The sequence below is a fragment of the Schistocerca serialis genome, chromosome 1 (genome assembly GCF_023864345.2).
Source record: "Schistocerca serialis cubense isolate TAMUIC-IGC-003099 chromosome 1, iqSchSeri2.2, whole genome shotgun sequence".
NCBI classification, from domain to species: Eukaryota; Metazoa; Arthropoda; class Insecta; order Orthoptera; family Acrididae; genus Schistocerca; species Schistocerca serialis.
Genome location: NC_064638.1, coordinates 1,107,412,525 through 1,107,430,093, shown reverse-complemented (window position 1 = coordinate 1,107,430,093; position 17,569 = coordinate 1,107,412,525). Strand labels below are relative to the sequence as shown.

General features: G+C 39.9%; 1 protein-coding gene across 1 annotated transcript; it reads left to right on the top strand.

Annotated features, from left to right (window-relative positions):
• The first annotated feature begins 14,436 nt into the window (after positions 1–14,436).
• LOC126455761 (piggyBac transposable element-derived protein 4-like) lies at positions 14,437–16,089 on the top strand. The gene has a single exon (XM_050091529.1). It carries the CDS (start codon positions 14,437–14,439, stop codon positions 16,087–16,089), a length of 1,653 nt encoding a protein of 550 aa, XP_049947486.1.
• The last annotated feature ends 1,480 nt before the right edge of the window (positions 16,090–17,569 follow it).

Here is a 17,569-nt window from a genome sequence, read left to right as displayed (position 1 = left end):
GCGCGCTGGTGTGAGACTGCCAGGGAGTGCACCCTGATGCCATCTATTGGCGAAACTGGGAATTAGCGCTGCCTGTCAGACAATGCACTAAGCTCTCGGAGTCAAATGTATTCTTTTTCTTGGTAATTATAAGCTATTACTGTATGATTTAATGTTATAAAGCGCTAGTAGTAAATTATTATGACTGGTATGAACTCCAGGGTAATAAATATAAATATTCTTAAATACTAAATGATTTCGGTGAAAAGGTGGTAGGGGAACGCCCCCACTCTTGGTGATACGAGCGTAGCTAGAGGTAGCTGGAGACACAGGGACGGAACAATGGAATGGCCTGGGGAGGGTTGACGTGATCGGACGTGCATAACTGTGCTCACGCAAAAGTGATTGTGCAACCGCGAAGAGGCGAATATCGTCGCCGTTTGTGGAGTAGAACGCGACGAATGGTTGTCGAAGCCGTCTCTATGCCACTGGGGCTGATTGTAAGAGTTCCTGCGCCCAGATTTTATGGCGGACGTGCAGTAGCTTATACGAGTGCTACAGCTCGTAGATCCAGCCGCCATTAAGGGCATAAGGCGTGAAGAGCAGCGTTAGCCACATGCATCTCACCACCAGCACCGACAAGTCTACCCAAGGCAAGACTGCTTGCAATTGTTAAGTCGAACTTTGTATACATGTAAAAGGAGAATACCAGTTATCTTTTATTCAAGTGCAGATAACAGAATATAGTAATGAGTAAAATTACGAGGCATGTTGTTCATTGTAAAGTGTAGTAACCTCAAACACAGTGTAGTGAAATCAGACTGAGGCCACCATCGCCTCTTTCATTTACAATTCTTTTGGTTGTAGAATACTTTAGCGTATAAGAATGTTGAAAAGCGCAATGGTCACACCAGAATCAGTCGCCTATTTATAGTTACTTAAATTTTTCTGAGTAACCTTTCAAGTAAAGTCACTTAACTAATTCTATATCAATTGTCCAAAGAGTACTATCCAAAATCAGTAAATAAAATGAAGGATAGAATTTTGTTAACCTAAGTTACATAAATTGTCTTGGTGGTAATTACCAAGCCAACTCACAGAAATTGAGAGAGTATTTGCTTTGTAGAATCACCTAGAATGATCAGAAAGAGTAATATTCAGAATTAAGTTTAAATTCAACTCAAGCCGTTTCACTTTGAAACGAGCCAAAAAATTGATTTATTCTTTTGCTCCTTCAGAGCTGGCGACCATAGTTATAAGTATTTTCAGGAGGATTCGACGATAAGTCTGCTGCTCTCGTCGTGCTGATAGGATTATCCACTGCTGCTAGCAGTGGTGATTGGATACATAAGCTCACTACCAAGTTAAGTGGGTCAGGTAGGCAGTGTTACCGTGTGAACTGTAGGGCACTGTAGGCCGTGGATCGAACCCGTTCAATCATCACAGCTCATTGAGAAATAGTCCGGTTAGGAGTGTACTAATCCAATAGGTAAATACTGGCGAGTAACGGTCAAAAATGTATACGCAAGTGAATTTAGCAAGGTCCATGTAGCACCTAGTTAATGTGGTGCAATGGCGAGGGTAGGAGTGGAGTAAAAGTGAGCTGAGCTTGTGGCAGCTGTGCTGTCTTCAAAGATTAATAACGTGAATTCACTACTAACTCTTACCATTAGGGCTGAGCTATTTATGGTTAAAATACGTAGCAGTAAGCGCAAAGGCGTGACAGCTACAAGTCCGTATTGGCTTTATACATACGGAAGTAGGAAGCGGGTCATTCCATCAGTGGAGGGGTTAAAACAACCGAGTCAGTTGAGAACATACCCCATTTACTGATGGAAAGATTCGGCGGTTCGGTCGCATGTGGCGACCGTGACAGGACATGGGCGTGGGCTCATGAAAGAATACTGTGAAGGATGGTTCAAGCGTTTGGAGTATCTTAAAGATCGTAGATCAGAATCGGAGATAGTGTGGGAGTTGTGGAAAAAGCTACCTGACGATTCAAAGCGTTATGTAGGAGGCACTCATCGAACATTCGATGAATTTTTAGAAAAAATCGAGAATGAAGATAGGTGGCGTGGAACTAGAGAGTTTCGAGGTTTCAGAAATCAGAATGGAATAGTAAAAGGTGGTAGGAATGAACCGCAAATTAACATGATGAGAGGAAGAGGTCGAGGAGGTAACTCTCAGCGAGGGAGAGGACACTATCAGGGAAACGGGATGCATTATCAAAATCAGGAAAACTAAATACCGCGCAGGTCAAGGGCCTAACGCGCGCGGAAAGAAAGAAATGGCCCAAATATAGGGAAGATCGGAGTAGTCAGTACTATAGTAGGATAGTGCGTCGTTCGCCTGAAGAGCAGTTACATAAACGAAACTTTGCGAAGTATAATGCAGGGATACAAACAGAGGAGAGAGAGCAGGGAGGAATTATTAAGGGAAATGATGTAGGAAAAGAATATCGGTCGGATGTGAAGGCTCACGTGAATGAAATAAGTACAATTCGAGGTCAGAGTGACGAATTGATGAAGGAAGAGTCAGAGAAGGCGTTGTTTGTTGGTAGGGAGGGCAACTGTGCAGAGAGGCAGGGGCAAGGTAGGAGTGATGTGACTTATGGTAAAAGGTTCGTACGAATAGTCGACGAATCGCATCGAGAAGTAATTAAAGAGGGAAAGGTGGATAGGAAAAAGGGGCATAGTGCAGAGACGCATGCCGATTCAGAAATTACCTCGTATGCAGAATATGTACATCAGCTCGAAAGCCAGCCAGCACAATTAGAAAGATCTTCCACTCAAGTGATTAGTTTGGACCCGAATATGACGGTGTCAGAGAGCCATACCGATTATGATGTGTACCTAGTGACAGCAAGAGTACATGACTGTGATGAAGATTCTTTTAAAGAAATTAGAGAAAGTGTATCTAACCAAGAGAAAGAGTGTTGCGATCCCTGTAGTACTGAAGCAAATGAGTTGAGTGAGACTGGAATTCCATTAGTAGGGGAAAATAATGAAAGTAAGAGTGGCGAATGCACTATCCAACAAAGGGAAAGTAGAGAAATGGATTATAATTTGCGAGAATTATTTGAATTCGAAGAAGGTAATATTTCTAAGGAGGAGGAATTATCGTCAGAATCATCAGAAAGCATCCAGGGAGAAAAAGAAGTAGAGGAAGTTTCCGATTCCGCAACCGAGAGTTCAGGCATGACAGATTCGAATGAGAACGAGATGGCATTAAAGAGCCTAGACGAAGGACTATTGGAAAAAGTGGTGAAAGAATTTGGGATGAAAAGGAGAAAGAAACCTCCAGATGGAATGGTCAGTATAAAAACCGGAAAAATAATATGGCAAGACTTGGCGGTGGGAAAGGATTTATTATGGGAAGATAAAGAAAGTATGAAAGAGGACAATAGGATGCAAACAATCCTGCCCATTAATGTATGTGGGTACGATTTATATGTATTGTTGGATACGGGTGCTCAAATAAGTGCTATTTCGCACGCATTTTTTGAGATGATCAAAGAGCAACGAGGAGTAGTCACGAAGCCAGTAACAGGTGTTAAAGTGATAGGGGCGACAGGGAAACGTAGTAAACCTGTTAAACATCAAGTGATGATGGAATTTAAGATAAAAAACAAGCAATTTTCGAATGCATTTTTAGTAGTTCCAGAGCTCAGTGCCGAGATCATTTTAGGCATTGACTGGTTAATAAAACAGAAAGTAATTATAGATTGTGACAAAGGGATAATAGTTTGTAAAGTTGATAGTGCGATATTAGAAATACCATTTGAATCATCTGGAGTATAGGAAGAGAACCAGCTGAGATGGGTAGAATTTAGAGATGATCATGATTCAGGAATAGGTCAAAAATTCGATTGGTGTCTGGTGAGGCAGATAGTTGAAGATGGAAATAAGGAGACACTCCTTCGAAATGTACTGAATAAAACGGAAGGACTATCTGATGACCAAAGGGAGGATCTATGGCAAATTCTGAAAGAAAATCGGGAGGTGTTTTCGGACAAACCGGGACGAGTGATAAATTATGAGTACTGCATGGAGGTAGAGGAGCAGCAACCTTTCTTTAAACCCCCATATAATGTACCCTTGTCTAAGAAAGAAGCAGTTCAAAAAGAAATAGATAAAATGGTTTCATGTGGGGTCATTGAACGGAGTTCTAGCCCATATAATAACCCACTGGTGATAGTAGGTAAGAAGGATGGAAGTGAACGAATAGTGATAGATGCTCGTACTCTGAATAAAGTAGTGAAGAGGGAGTTGGATCGTCCAGAGAACGTAGATAATTTATTGCAGAAGTTTAATGGTGTAAAGTACATGACTAGTTTAGACCTAACTGCAGGATACTGGCAAATCCCATTAAGTGAGGAGTCTAGGAAGTACACGGCATTTTTGTTCAATGGCAAATGCTACCATTTCACAGTGGTACCATTTGGCCTAAATACTTCCGTCTCAGTGTTCATTCGGGCTTTAGACATAATTTTAGGGAGTGAACTTAGTTTGCTAATCACGGTTTATGTAGATGATTTGTTAATTGCTACAAGGACATGGGAAGAGCACATGGAGTTATGCGACAGGGTGTTCAAAGCTTTAATTAAAGGAGGAATGACCCTGAACCTGAAAAAATGCGAGTTTCTGAAGAAAGAAATAAAGTTTTTAGGTCACATAGTAACTCCAGAGGGAATTGAAAAAGATCCCGATAAAGTCAAAGCAATAAGAAATTGTCCGGCTCCCAAGAATAAAAAACAACTAAAGTCGTTTATAGGACTTTGTTCCTTTTATTATAAGTATGTGGATGATCAGGTGTTCAATAGCCCACATCTGAACAACCTACTTAAGAAGAACAGTGTGTATATGCGGACTGAGGAATGTGAAACAGCATTCAACCGGCTAAAAGACAATTTGGCTAAAAACATAAAGTTATGGCACCCTGACCTGTGTGAACCATTCCACATGGCAACAGATAGTTCAGATTATGGATTGGGAGTATCCATATTTCAGGAGGTAATGATAAATGGGGAAAAAACTCATAGACAAATAGCATTTGCGAGAAGAACCATGTCTAAGTACGAAAGAAACTATACGGTTTCAGAGAAGGAGGCTTTAGCTATAGTATGGGGTTTTAGGAAATTTCAACTTTTCTTATGGGGACATAAGACTGTGGTCCATACAGACCACAAAGCTTTAATATTTTTGAAGGACTGCAGATTGTTACATAACAGGTTGACCAGATGGGCGCTGTTTTTACAACAATTTGATATAGAGATCAAATATGTTAAAGGGAAAGAACATGCAGTACCGGATGCTTTGTCGAGATTACCGGAAGGATGTGAGACACTAGAAAGTGTAAAGAATAGGGAAGATGTTTTTGAGGTGAATTACTTCAAAAAAGCGGAAGGAAGAGAAACAATTAGGGAAATATGTCGGAATATGCGAAGATATCAAAGTGATGATGATGCACTCAAGTCGGTAAAGGTCAAGTTTAACAATCCGGACGCAACTAACATAAGGGATTCATATAAAATACATAAAGGTGTACTGTATCTTCAAAGATTAAATAATCCAGGGAAGTGGAGAGTATGTTGGCCGGAACAACACACTGAAGTGCTGGTAGATTATGTTCACTTGGCATATGGCCATTGTGGTGCACGGAAGTGTACCGATAAGTTAGATGAATGCATTATCTTTAACAACATGGCACGAAGGGTAGCACAGAGGATAAGATCTTATGATCTATGCCAAAAGGCGAAAGTAACAAATGCGACTAATCAAGGGCCCATGCAATCAATAAAACGTGATGAAGTATTAGAAATAGTAGCAGTTGATATCTTTGGACCATTACCGAAAACCATGGGGGTTTTTGTGTACATATTTGTAGCAGTTGAACTTTTCTCGAAGTATATAAAGCTATATCCCTTGAGAAAAGCTACTGCCAGAGCTGTGTATGATAAAATGGTGTGTGATTATTTTGTGAAAGTAGGGAAGCCAAAGAGAATACTATCAGATAATGGTGTTCAGTTTTGCTCAAAAATGTGGAAGGATGGGATAACTGAGAAACAGGTAGAAGTGGTACATATCTCAGCTTATCACCCATCAAGCAATCCGGCAGAAAGATATATGCGTGAGATAGGTCGGTTATTTAGGACGTACTGCCATAGCAACCACAAGAAGTGGGGCATGTATGTGAGTGAATTCGAAGAAATCATGAATTCATTAACAAACGAGAGCACTGGATTTACTCCAGAAGAAATCCTGAAAAAGACGAGAAGTAAAAGTCTAGTAGAAGACCTACTAGAATTTCCAGATAGAGTTGAATTAGATTATGATAGTAAAAAGAACTTAGTAAAAGACAAGATGAGAAAACAAGCAGATGCGAGAATTCGTCGTCATGACGAAAAAGTAAGGAATCCTAAATTCAAAATAGGTGATCTCGTTCTTGTAAAAACACATGAAAAGTCAAGTGAAATTAATAACGAGATCAGCAAATTTAAATATATATATAATGGACCATTTAAAATAGTGTCCATACCCAATGTGAATGCTTATTATTTAGAGTACCCATTAACAGGCAAACGCCTGGGAGTAAGAAACATAGTGGATCTCAAAAGGTATGAACCACGAATTCTACCAGATGAAAATAAATATATAAATAAATATTAAAGTAAACCAATATGCAAATAGTTTTGTTTCTTTTGTTCTATGTGAAAGGTAAATGTTCACTAAAATATGTTGCAGTATTCTAAGGAAACTTCTAGTTTAAGTAGAGACTAAACAGACTGGGAAAGACTGAGCTTCTAAGAAAGCCTTAATAGATGTGTAAATAAGTGTTGTGGAAGAGGTAGAACAGTGAGGAGGTAAAGTGAAAAGGATGGGCTATAAAATAATAGGCGCATAACGTATGTTTTACTTGCCTGAGATAAAAGAAGTGTATTTAAAATTTTTGTAAAAAAAGATGTTTAAAGTGTACTGTGTTTAGAAGTAAGAAAATTGTAAAGAATATATGTAACTCATTTATGTAATGTTTAGCAGGAAAGATAGAAAGAATTGGTGTTTAATTTTAAATAAGTAATATAAGTACCGAGGTGTATCAGTAAGAAAGGGAAAACCCTTGGTAAAAAGCTTAACGAAAATTTCAGATTCATTATAGGAGAGACTTCTTATTGAATTATGACTGTTAGATTCTTCAATAAGAAGTGGGGCATTTGTAACGGAACTGAAGTGATGGTGGGCTGACAGTAATTTGGAGCCCGCGCGTCGGAAACGGGCGCGCTGGTGTGAGACTGCCAGGGAGTGCACCCTGATGCCATCTATTGGCGAAACTGGGAATTAGCGCTGCCTGTCAGACAATGCACTAAGCTCTCGGAGTCAAATGTATTCTTTTTCTTGGTAATTATAAGCTATTACTGTATGATTTAATGTTATAAAGCGCTAGTAGTAAATTATTATGACTGGTATGAACTCCAGGGTAATAAATATAAATATTCTTAAATACTAAATGATTTCGGTGAAAAGGTGGTAGGGGAACGCCCCCACTCTTGGTGATACGAGCGTAGCTAGAGGTAGCTGGAGACACAGGGACGGAACAATGGAATGGCCTGGGGAGGGTTGACGTGATCAGACGTGCATAACTGTGCTCACGCAAAAGTGATTGTGCAACCGCGAAGAGGCGAATATCGTCGCCGTTTGTGGAGTAGAACGCGACGAATGGTTGTCGAAGCCGTCTCTATGCCACTGGGGCTGATTGTAAGAGTTCCTGCGCCCAGATTTTATGGCGGACGTGCGGTAGCTTATACGAGTGCTACAGCTCGTAGTTCCAGCCGCCATTAAGGGCATGAGGCGTGAAGAGCAGCGTTAGCCACATGCATCTCACCACCAGCACCGACACGTCTACCCAAGGCAAGACTGCTTGCAATTGTTAAGTCGAACTCTGTATACATGTAAAAGGAGAATACCAGTTATCTTTTATTCAAGTGCAGAGGACAGAATATAGTAATGAGTAAAATTACGAGGCATGTTGTTCATTGTAAAGTGTAGTAACCTCAAACACAGTGTAGTGAAATCAGACTGAGGCCACCATCGCCTCTTTCATTTACAATTCTTTTGGTTGTAGAATACTTTAGCGTATAAGAATGTTGAAAAGAGCAATGGTCACACCAGAATCAGTCGCCTATTTATAGTTACTTAAATTTTTCTGAGTAACCTTTCAAGTAAAGTCACTTAACTAATTCTATATCAATTGTCCAAAGAGTACTATCCAAAATCATTAAATAACTTGAAGGATAGAATTTTGTTAACCTAAGTTGCATAAATTGTCTTGGTGGTAATTACCAAGCCAACTCACAGAAATTGAGAGAGTATTTGCTTTGTAGAATCACCTAGAATGATCAGAAAGAGTAATATTCAGAATTAAGTTTAAATTCAACTCAAGCCGTTTCACTTTGAAACGAGCCAAAAAATTGATTTATTCTTTTGCTCCTTCAGAGCTGGCGACCGTAGTTATAAGTATTTTCAGGAGGACTCGACGGTAAGTCTGCTGCTCTCGTCGTGCTGATAGGATTATCCACTGCTGCTAGCAGTGGTGATTGGATACATAAGCTCACTACCAAGTTAAGTGGGTCAGGTAGGCAGTGTTACCGTGTGAACTGTAGGGCACTGTAGGCCGTGGATCGAACCCGTTCAATCATCACAGCTCATTGAGAAATAGTCCGGTTAGGAGTGTACTAATCCAATAGGTAAATACTGGCGAGTAACGGTCAAAAATGTATACGCAAGTGAATTTAGCAAGGTCCATGTAGCACCTAGTTAATGTGGTGCAATGGCGAGGGTAGGAGTGGAGTAAAAGTGAGCTGAGCTTGTGGCAGCTGTGCTGTCTTCAAAGATTAATAACGTGAATTCACTACTAACTCTTACCACTAGGGCTGAGCTAATTATGGTTAAAATACGTAGCAGTAAGCGCAAAGGCGTGACAGCTACAAGTCCGTATTGGCTTTATACATACGGAAGTAGGAAGCGGGTCATTCCGTCAGTGGAGGGGTTAAAACAACCGAGTCAGTTGAGAACATACCCCATTTACTGATGGAAAGATTCGGCGGTTCGGTCGCATGTGGCGACCGTGACAGGACATGGGCGTGGGCTCATGAAAGAATACTGTGAAGGATGGTTCAAGCGTTTGGAGTATCTTAAAGATCGTAGATCAGAATCGGAGATAGTGTGGGAGTTGTGGAAAAAGCTACCTGACGATTCAAAGCGTTATGTAGGAGGCACTCATCGAACATTCGATGAATTTTTAGAAAAAATCGAGAATGAAGATAGGTGGCGTGAAACTAGAGAGTTTCGAGGTTTCAGAAATCAGAATGGAATAGTAAAAGGTGGTAGGAATGCACCGCAAATTAACATGATGAGAGGAAGAGGTCGAGGAGGTAACTCTCAGCGAGGGAGAGGACACTATCAGGGAAACGGGATGCATTATCAAAATCAGGAAAACTAAATACCGCGCAGGTCAAGGGCCTAACGCGCGCGGAAAGAAAGAAATGGCCCAAATATAGGGAAGATCGGAGTAGTCAGTACTATAGTAGGATAGTGCGTCGTTCGCCTGAAGAGCAGTTACATAAACGAAACTTTGCGAAGTATAATGCAGGGATACAAACAGAGGAGAGAGAGCAGGGAGGAATTATTAAGGGAAATGATGTAGGAAAAGAATATCGGTCGGATGTGAAGGCTCACGTGAATGAAATAAGTACAATTCGAGGTCAGAGTGACGAATTGATGAAGGAAGAGTCAGAGAAGGCGTTGTTTGTTGGTAGGGAGGGCAACTGTGCAGAGAGGCAGGGGCAAGGTAGGAGTGATGTGACTTATGGTAAAAGGTTCGTACGAATAGTCGACGAATCGCATCGAGAAGTAATTAAAGAGGGAAAGGTGGATAGGAAAAAGGGGCATAGTGCAGAGACGCATGCCGATTCAGAAATTACCTCGTATGCAGAATATGTACATCAGCTCAAAAGCCAGCCAGCACAATTAGAAAGATCTTCCACTCAAGTGATTAGTTTGGACCCGAATATGACGGTGTCAGAGAGCCATACCGATTATGATGTGTACCTAGTGACAGCAAGAGTACATGACTGTGATGAAGATTCTTTTAAAGAAATTAGAGAAAGTGTATCTAACCAAGAGAAAGAGTGTTGCGATCCCTGTAGTACTGAAGCAAATGAGTTGAGTGAGACTGGAATTCCATTAGTAGGGGAAAATAATGAAAGTAAGAGTGGCGAATGCACTATCCAACAAAGGGAAAGTAGAGAAATGGATTATAATTTGCGAGAATTATTTGAATTCGAAGAAGGTAATATTTCTAAGGAGGAGGAATTATCGTCAGAATCATCAGAAAGCATCCAGGGAGAAAAAGAAGTAGAGGAAGTTTCCGATTCCGCAACCGAGAGTTCAGGCATGACAGATTCGAATTAGAACGAGATGGCATTAAAGAGCCTAGACGAAGGACTATTGGAAAAAGTGGTGAAAGAATTTGGGATGAAAAGGAGAAAGAAACCTCCAGATGGAGTGGTCAGTACAAAAACCGAAAAAATAATATGGCAAGACTTGGCGGTGGAAAAGGATTTATTATGGGAAGATAAAGAAAGTATGAAAGAGGACAATAGGATGCAAACAATCCTGCCCATTAATGTATGTGGGTACGATTTATATGTATTGTTGGATACGGGTGCTCAAATAAGTGCTATTTCGCACGCATTTTTTGAGATGATCAAAGAGCAACGAGGAGTAGTCATGATGCCAGTAACAGGTGTTAAAGTGATAGGGGCGACAGGGAAATGTAGTAAACCTGTTAAACATCAAGTGATGATGGAATTTAAGATAAAAAACAAGCAATTTTCGAATGCATTTTTAGTAGTTCCAGAGCTCAGTGCCGAGATCATTTTAGGCATTGACTGGTTAATAAAACAGAAAGTAATTATAGATTGTGACAAAGGGATAATAGTTTGTAAAGTTGATAGTGCGGTATTAGAAATACCATTTGAATCATCTGGAGTAATGGAAGAGAACCAGCTGAGATGGGTAGAATTTAGAGATGATCATGATTCAGGAATAGGTCAAAAATTCGATTGGTGTCTGGTGAGGCAGATAGTTGAAGATGGAAATAAGGAGACACTCCTTCGAAATGTACTGAATCAAACGGAAGGACTATCTGATGACCAAAGGGAGGATCTATGGCAAATTCTGAAAGAAAATCGGGAGGTATTTTCGGACAAACCGGGACGAGTGATAAATTATGAGTACTGCATGGAGGTAGAGGAGCAGCAACCTTTCTTTAAACCCCCATATAATGTTCCCTTGTCTAAGAAAGAAGCAGTTCAAAAAGAAATAGATAAAATGGTTTCATGTGGGGTCATTGAACGGAGTTCTAGCCCATATAATAACCCACTGGTGATAGTAGGTAAGAAGGATGGAAGTGTACGAATAGTGATAGATGCTCGTACTCTGAATAAAGTAGTGAAGAGGGAGTTGGATCGTCCAGAGAACGTAGATAATTTATTGCAGAAGTTTAATGGTGTAAAGTACATGACTAGTTTAGACCTAACTGCAGGATACTGGCAAATCCCATTAAGTGAGGAGTCTAGGAAGTACACGGCATTTTTATTCAATGGAAAATGCTACCATTTCACAGTGGTACCATTTGGCCTAAATACTTCCGTTTCAGTGTTCATTCGGGCTTTAGACAAAATTTTAGGGAGTGAACTTAGTTCGCTAATCACAGTTTATGTAGATGATTTGTTAATTGCTACAAGGACATGGGAAGAGCACATGGAGTTATGCGACAGGGTGTTCAAAGCTTTAATTAAAGGAGGAATGACCTTGAACCTGAAAAAAATGCGAGTTTGTGAAGAAAGAAATAAAGTTTTTAGGTCACATAGTAACTCCAGAGGGAATTGAAAAGGATCCCGATAAAGTCAAAGCAATAAGAAATTGTCCGGCTCCCAAGAATAAAAAACAACTAAAGTCGTTTATAGGACTTTGTTCCTTTTATTATAAGTATGTGGATGATCAGGTGTTCAATAGCCCACATCTGAACAACCTACTTAAGAAGAACAGTGTGTATATGCGGACTGAGGTATGTGAAACAGCATTCAACCGGCTAAAAGACAATTTGGCTAAAAACATAAAGTTATGGCACCCTGACCTGTGTGAACCATTCCACATGGCAACAGATAGTTCAGATTATGGATTGGGAGTATCCATATTTCAGGAGGTAATGATAAATGTGGAAAAAACTCATAGACAAATAGCATTTGCGAGTAGAACCATGTCTAAGTACGAAAGAAACTATACGGTTTCAGAGAAGGAGGCTTTAGCTATAGTATGGGGTTTTAGGAAATTTCAACTTTTCTTATGGGGACATAAGACTGTGGTCCATACAGACCACAAAGCTTTAATATTTTTGAAGGACTGCAGATTGTTACATAACAGGTTGACCAGATGGGCGCTGTTTTTACAACAATTTGATATAGAGATCAAGTATGTTAAAGGGAAAGAACATGCAGTACCGGATGCTTTGTCGAGATTATCGGAAGGATGTGAGACACTAGAAAGTGTAAAGAATAGGGAAGATGTTTTTGAGGTGAATTACTTCAAAAAAGCGGAAGGAAGAGAAACAATTAGGGAAATATGTCGGAATATGCGAAGATATCAAAGTGATGATGATGCACTCAAGTCGGTAAAGGTCAAGTTTGACAATCCGGACGCAACTAACATAAGGGCTTCATATAAAATACATAAAGGTGTACTGTATCTTCAAAGATTAAATAATCCAGGGAAGTGGAGAGTATGTTGGCCGGAACAACACACTGAAGTGCTGGTAGATTATGTTCACTTGGCATATGGCCATTGTGGTGCACGGAAGTGTACCGATAAGTTAGATGAATGCATTAACTTTAACAACATGGCACGAAGGGTAGCACAGAGGATAAGATCTTATGATCTATGCCAAAAGGCGAAAGTAACAAATGCAACTAATCAAGGGCCCATGCAATCAATAAAACCTGATGAAGTATTAGAAATAGTAGCAGTTGATATCTTTGGACCATTACCGAAAACCATGGGGGTTTTTGTGTACATATTTGTAGCAGTTGAACTTTTCTCGAAGTATATAAAGCTATATCCCTTGAGAAAAGCTACTGCCAGAGCTGTGTATGATAAAATGGTGTGTGATTATTTTGTGAAAGTAGGGAAGCCAAAGAGAATACTATCAGATAATGGTGTTCAGTTTTGCTCAAAAATGTGGAAGGATGGGATAACTGAGAAACAGGTAGAAGTGGTACATATCTCAGCTTATCACCCATCAAGCAATCCGGCAGAAAGATATATGCGTGAGATAGGTCGGTTATTTAGGACGTACTGCCATAGCAACCACAAGAAGTGGGGCATGTATGTGAGTGAATTCGAAGAAATCATGAATTCATTAACAAACGAGAGCACTGGATTTACTCCAGAAGAAATCCTGAAAAAGATGAGAAGTAAAAGTCTAGTAGAAGACCTACTAGAATTTCCAGATAGAGTTGAATTAGATTATGATAGTAAAAAGAACTTAGTAAAAGACAAGATGAGAAAACAAGCAGATGCGAGAATTCGTCGTCATGACGAAAAAGTAAGGAATCCTAAATTCAAAATAGGTGATCTCGTTCTTGTAAAAACACATGAAAAGTCAAGTGAAATTAATAACGAGATCAGCAAATTTAAATATATATATAATGGACCATTTAAAGTAGTGTCCATACCCAATGTGAATGCTTATTATTTAGAGTACCCATTAACAGGCAAACGCCTGGGAGTAAGAAACATAGTGGATCTCAAAAGGTATGAACCACGAATTCTACCAGATGAAAATAAATATATAAATAAATATTAAAGTAAACCAATATGTAAATAGTTTTGTTTCTTTTGTTCTATGTGAAAGGTAAATGTTCACTAAAATATGTTGCAGTATTCTAAGGAAACTTCTAGTTTAACACTCTAAGCGCCAAGCCCGTAAAATTTACGGGCCTGGGATCGCGCGAAAATCACCAAGCCCGTAAAATTTACGGGCCGCTACATTTAATTTCATTCAAAACACTGCAACGTTATTTCTACGGGTTTGGCCAGCGCTATACGTTTTTCAGATGTTTATTAACAAAATGCGTCCATAGATGTCACGGCAGCGCTGTAATTCATGTTAAAACTTATCTTTGCGTTCTCAGTCTGTATATCATTCAGTTGTTTGTCATCATGTTTCGGCGCGGTTTATCAGACGCAGAAATTGCGGATTTGATCAATCATAGCGACACTCTGGATAATGTAGAGAGTGATTCAGACGATTCTGAATGCAATGGTGTGTTTGAAGGTACGTATTTCCGAATTTTCCACGTAATTGTGCAGTACGCACATATCTGTTGAACATGTGTAAACGATGTATGTAGTTACACATAATGTGATATTCTTTTTAGAAGACGAGATTGATGACAGTTTGTCTTCAGATGAAGACGAGAATGATGTTGAAGGTGTTGCTTCAAATCCAGCAGCTGTGCCGTATCCGAAAGACAGTGAGTGGACTGCAGTTGACACCTACCGACCTCTGCCTGTCAACACGACACCCAGGCAGATACTAGTGGATATTGATGAGTCGAGTTCTGTACTGGATTGCAGTAAAGTGTTCCTTACTGACAGTGACGTAAATGAACTCAAGAGACAGACAAATTTGTATGCATCACAGACAATACAGAAGAAAAGAAGAGGAAATAATCTGAAGCCCCATTCAGTTTTGAGTTCGTGGAAGCCAGTGACTATAAGTGAGATGAGGCGTTTCTTGGGTATTATTTTCCACATGTGTGTTTCGAAAAAGCCAAAAATTGCGGACCATTGGAGCACTAATCCTGTTCTTAGTTGTAACTTTTGTCCCCATGTCATGAGCCGTTTGCGTTTCACTCAGATACTGTCATGCTTGCATCTTGTTGACAATTCAAATCAGAAAAAACCAGGCGAAGATGGATTTCATCCACTTTACAAAGTTTTGCCATATTATAATAATTTGAAGGAGCGATGTATCCAGGCATATCGTCCCTCAGAAAAAGTGACAATTGATGAAGGAATTTGCCCATTTCGAGGTCGTGTGAGTTTCCGTGTTTACATGCAAAATAAGCCTCATAAGTATGGACTGAAAGTATATGCTGTTGCTGAAGCCAGTAGTGGCTATGTTGTAAATTTTGAAGTTTATGCTGGTAAGCATATTGTTGACAATTCTTCGTCTGCGGTTATTTTGCGATTGTTGTCTGACAGCAGCTTGCTGAACAAAGGCCACACTGTGTATTTAGATCGATTTTATTCCAGTCCAGAGCTATTTCAGCAACTGGCAGAGAAAGGCACTGGAGCTGTTGGTACTGTGAACAAATCCAGGAAAGGATTGCCTAAAGATTTAGTATCTGCTAAGCTGAAAAAGGGCGAAATGTCTTTTCGGCGTAAAGATAATGTATTGGCAATGAAGTGGAAAGATAAGAGAGATGTGTATACATTGTCTACAAGGCATCAAGCAACATTTGGTACGCATACTAAGAGAAATGGGTCTGTAGTATTGAAACCACTTCAGGTACTTGATTACAACCTCAATAAAATTGGAGTGGATATTGGAGACCAACGCCTGCAGTACAATCCGTTCCAGCACAGAACTGTGAAATGGTGGCGAAAATTATATTTCCATTTGCTGCTTATGGGAGTATCAAATGCATTTTGGCTGTACAATGCAGTGCACAGGAAGAAAATTACAATAACAGACTTTATAACAGTGCTTGCAGTTCAGCTTGTTGAAGACGACACACTTGAATTCATTCCAAGAAATGAAGGAACTGTAGGTCGGCTAACAAAGAGACATTTTTTGCAGCACATACCTGCAACTACTAAGAAGTATGCTGCTCGTGTGTGTCACGTGTGCAGTTCCAGGAGCAAGAAACAGAGTGGCAAGGCTTCTCGCAAAGAGACACGATACGAATGTGAACAGTGTGGCGTTGCACTCTGCCTGGAACCTTGCTTTAAAATTTTCCACACTAAAAAACAATATGATTCTGTGTGAAATTTATATGTAATACTGTATACTATCAGAAACATGTAATGTAGTGCCACAATTTTGGTTAAAAATAAATCACAATTGTATTCCCTTATTCGTATGACTTTTTCTAAATTCTTAAAACATCTAAGTGATTTCTATAACTGTACCTTAAAGCTGTGCATTGTAAAGTAGTTTCTTTCACTCAGAATTAAAGTAGAAATGTGCAGCTTCAAGATGGTACCAAATTTGCCACAATCCAAACAGTAGATTTGATGCAGTAATTTTTTTAATATTGGTAAAATTGCCCGGTTTCTAGGGACGGGTGCATAAAATAGGCCTGGTACAGAGAGTGTTAAGTAGAGACTAAACAGACTGGGAAAGACTGAGCTTCTAAGAAAGCCTTAATAGATGTGTAAATAAGTGTTGTGGAAGAGGTAGAACTGTGAGGAGGTAAAGTGAAAAGGATGGGCTATAAAATAATAGGCGCATAACGTGTGTTTTACTTGCCTGAGATAAAAGAAGTGTATTTAAAATTTTTGTAAAAAAAGATGTTTAAAGTGTACTGTGTTTAGAAGTAAGAAAATTGTAAAGAATATATGTAACTCATTTATGTAATGTTTAGCAGGAAAGATAGAAAGAATTGGTGTTTAATTTTAAATAAGTAATATAAGTACCGAGGTGTATCAGTAAGAAAGGGAAAACCCTCGGAAAAAAGCTTAACGAAAATTTCAGATTCATTATAGGAGAGACTTCTTATTGAATTATCACCGTTAGATACTTCAATAAGAAGTGGGGCATTTGTAACGGAACTGAAATGATGGTGGGCTGACAGTAATTTGGAGCCCGCGCGTCGGAAACGGGCGCGCTGGTGTGAGACTGCCAGGGAGTGCACCCTGATGCCATCTATTGGCGAAACTGGGAATTAGCGCTGCCTGTCAGACAATGCACTAAGCTCTCGGAGTCAAATGTATTCTTTTTCTTGGTAATTATAAGCTATTACTGTATGATTTAATGTTATAAAGCGCTAGTAGTAAATTATTATGACTGGTATGAACTCCAGGGTAATAAATATAAATATTCTTAAATACTAAATGATTTCGGTGAAAAGGTGGTAGGGGAACGCCCCCACTCTTGGTGATACGAGCGTAGCTAGAGGTAGCTGGAGACACAGGGACGGAACAATGGAATGGCCTGGGGAGGGTTGACGTGATCGGACGTGCATAACTGTGCTCACGCAAAAGTGATTGTGCAACCGCGAAGAGGCGAATATCGTCGCCGTTTGTGGAGTAGAACGCGACGAATGGTTGTCGAAGCCGTCTCTATGCCACTGGGGCTGATTGTAAGAGTTCCTGCGCCCAGATTTTATGGCGGACGTGCAGTAGCTTATACGAGTGCTACAGCTCGTAGTTCCAGCCGCCATTAAGGGCATGAGGCGTGAAGAGCAGCGTTAGCCACATGCATCTCACCACCAGCACCGACACGTCTACCCAAGGCAAGACTGCTT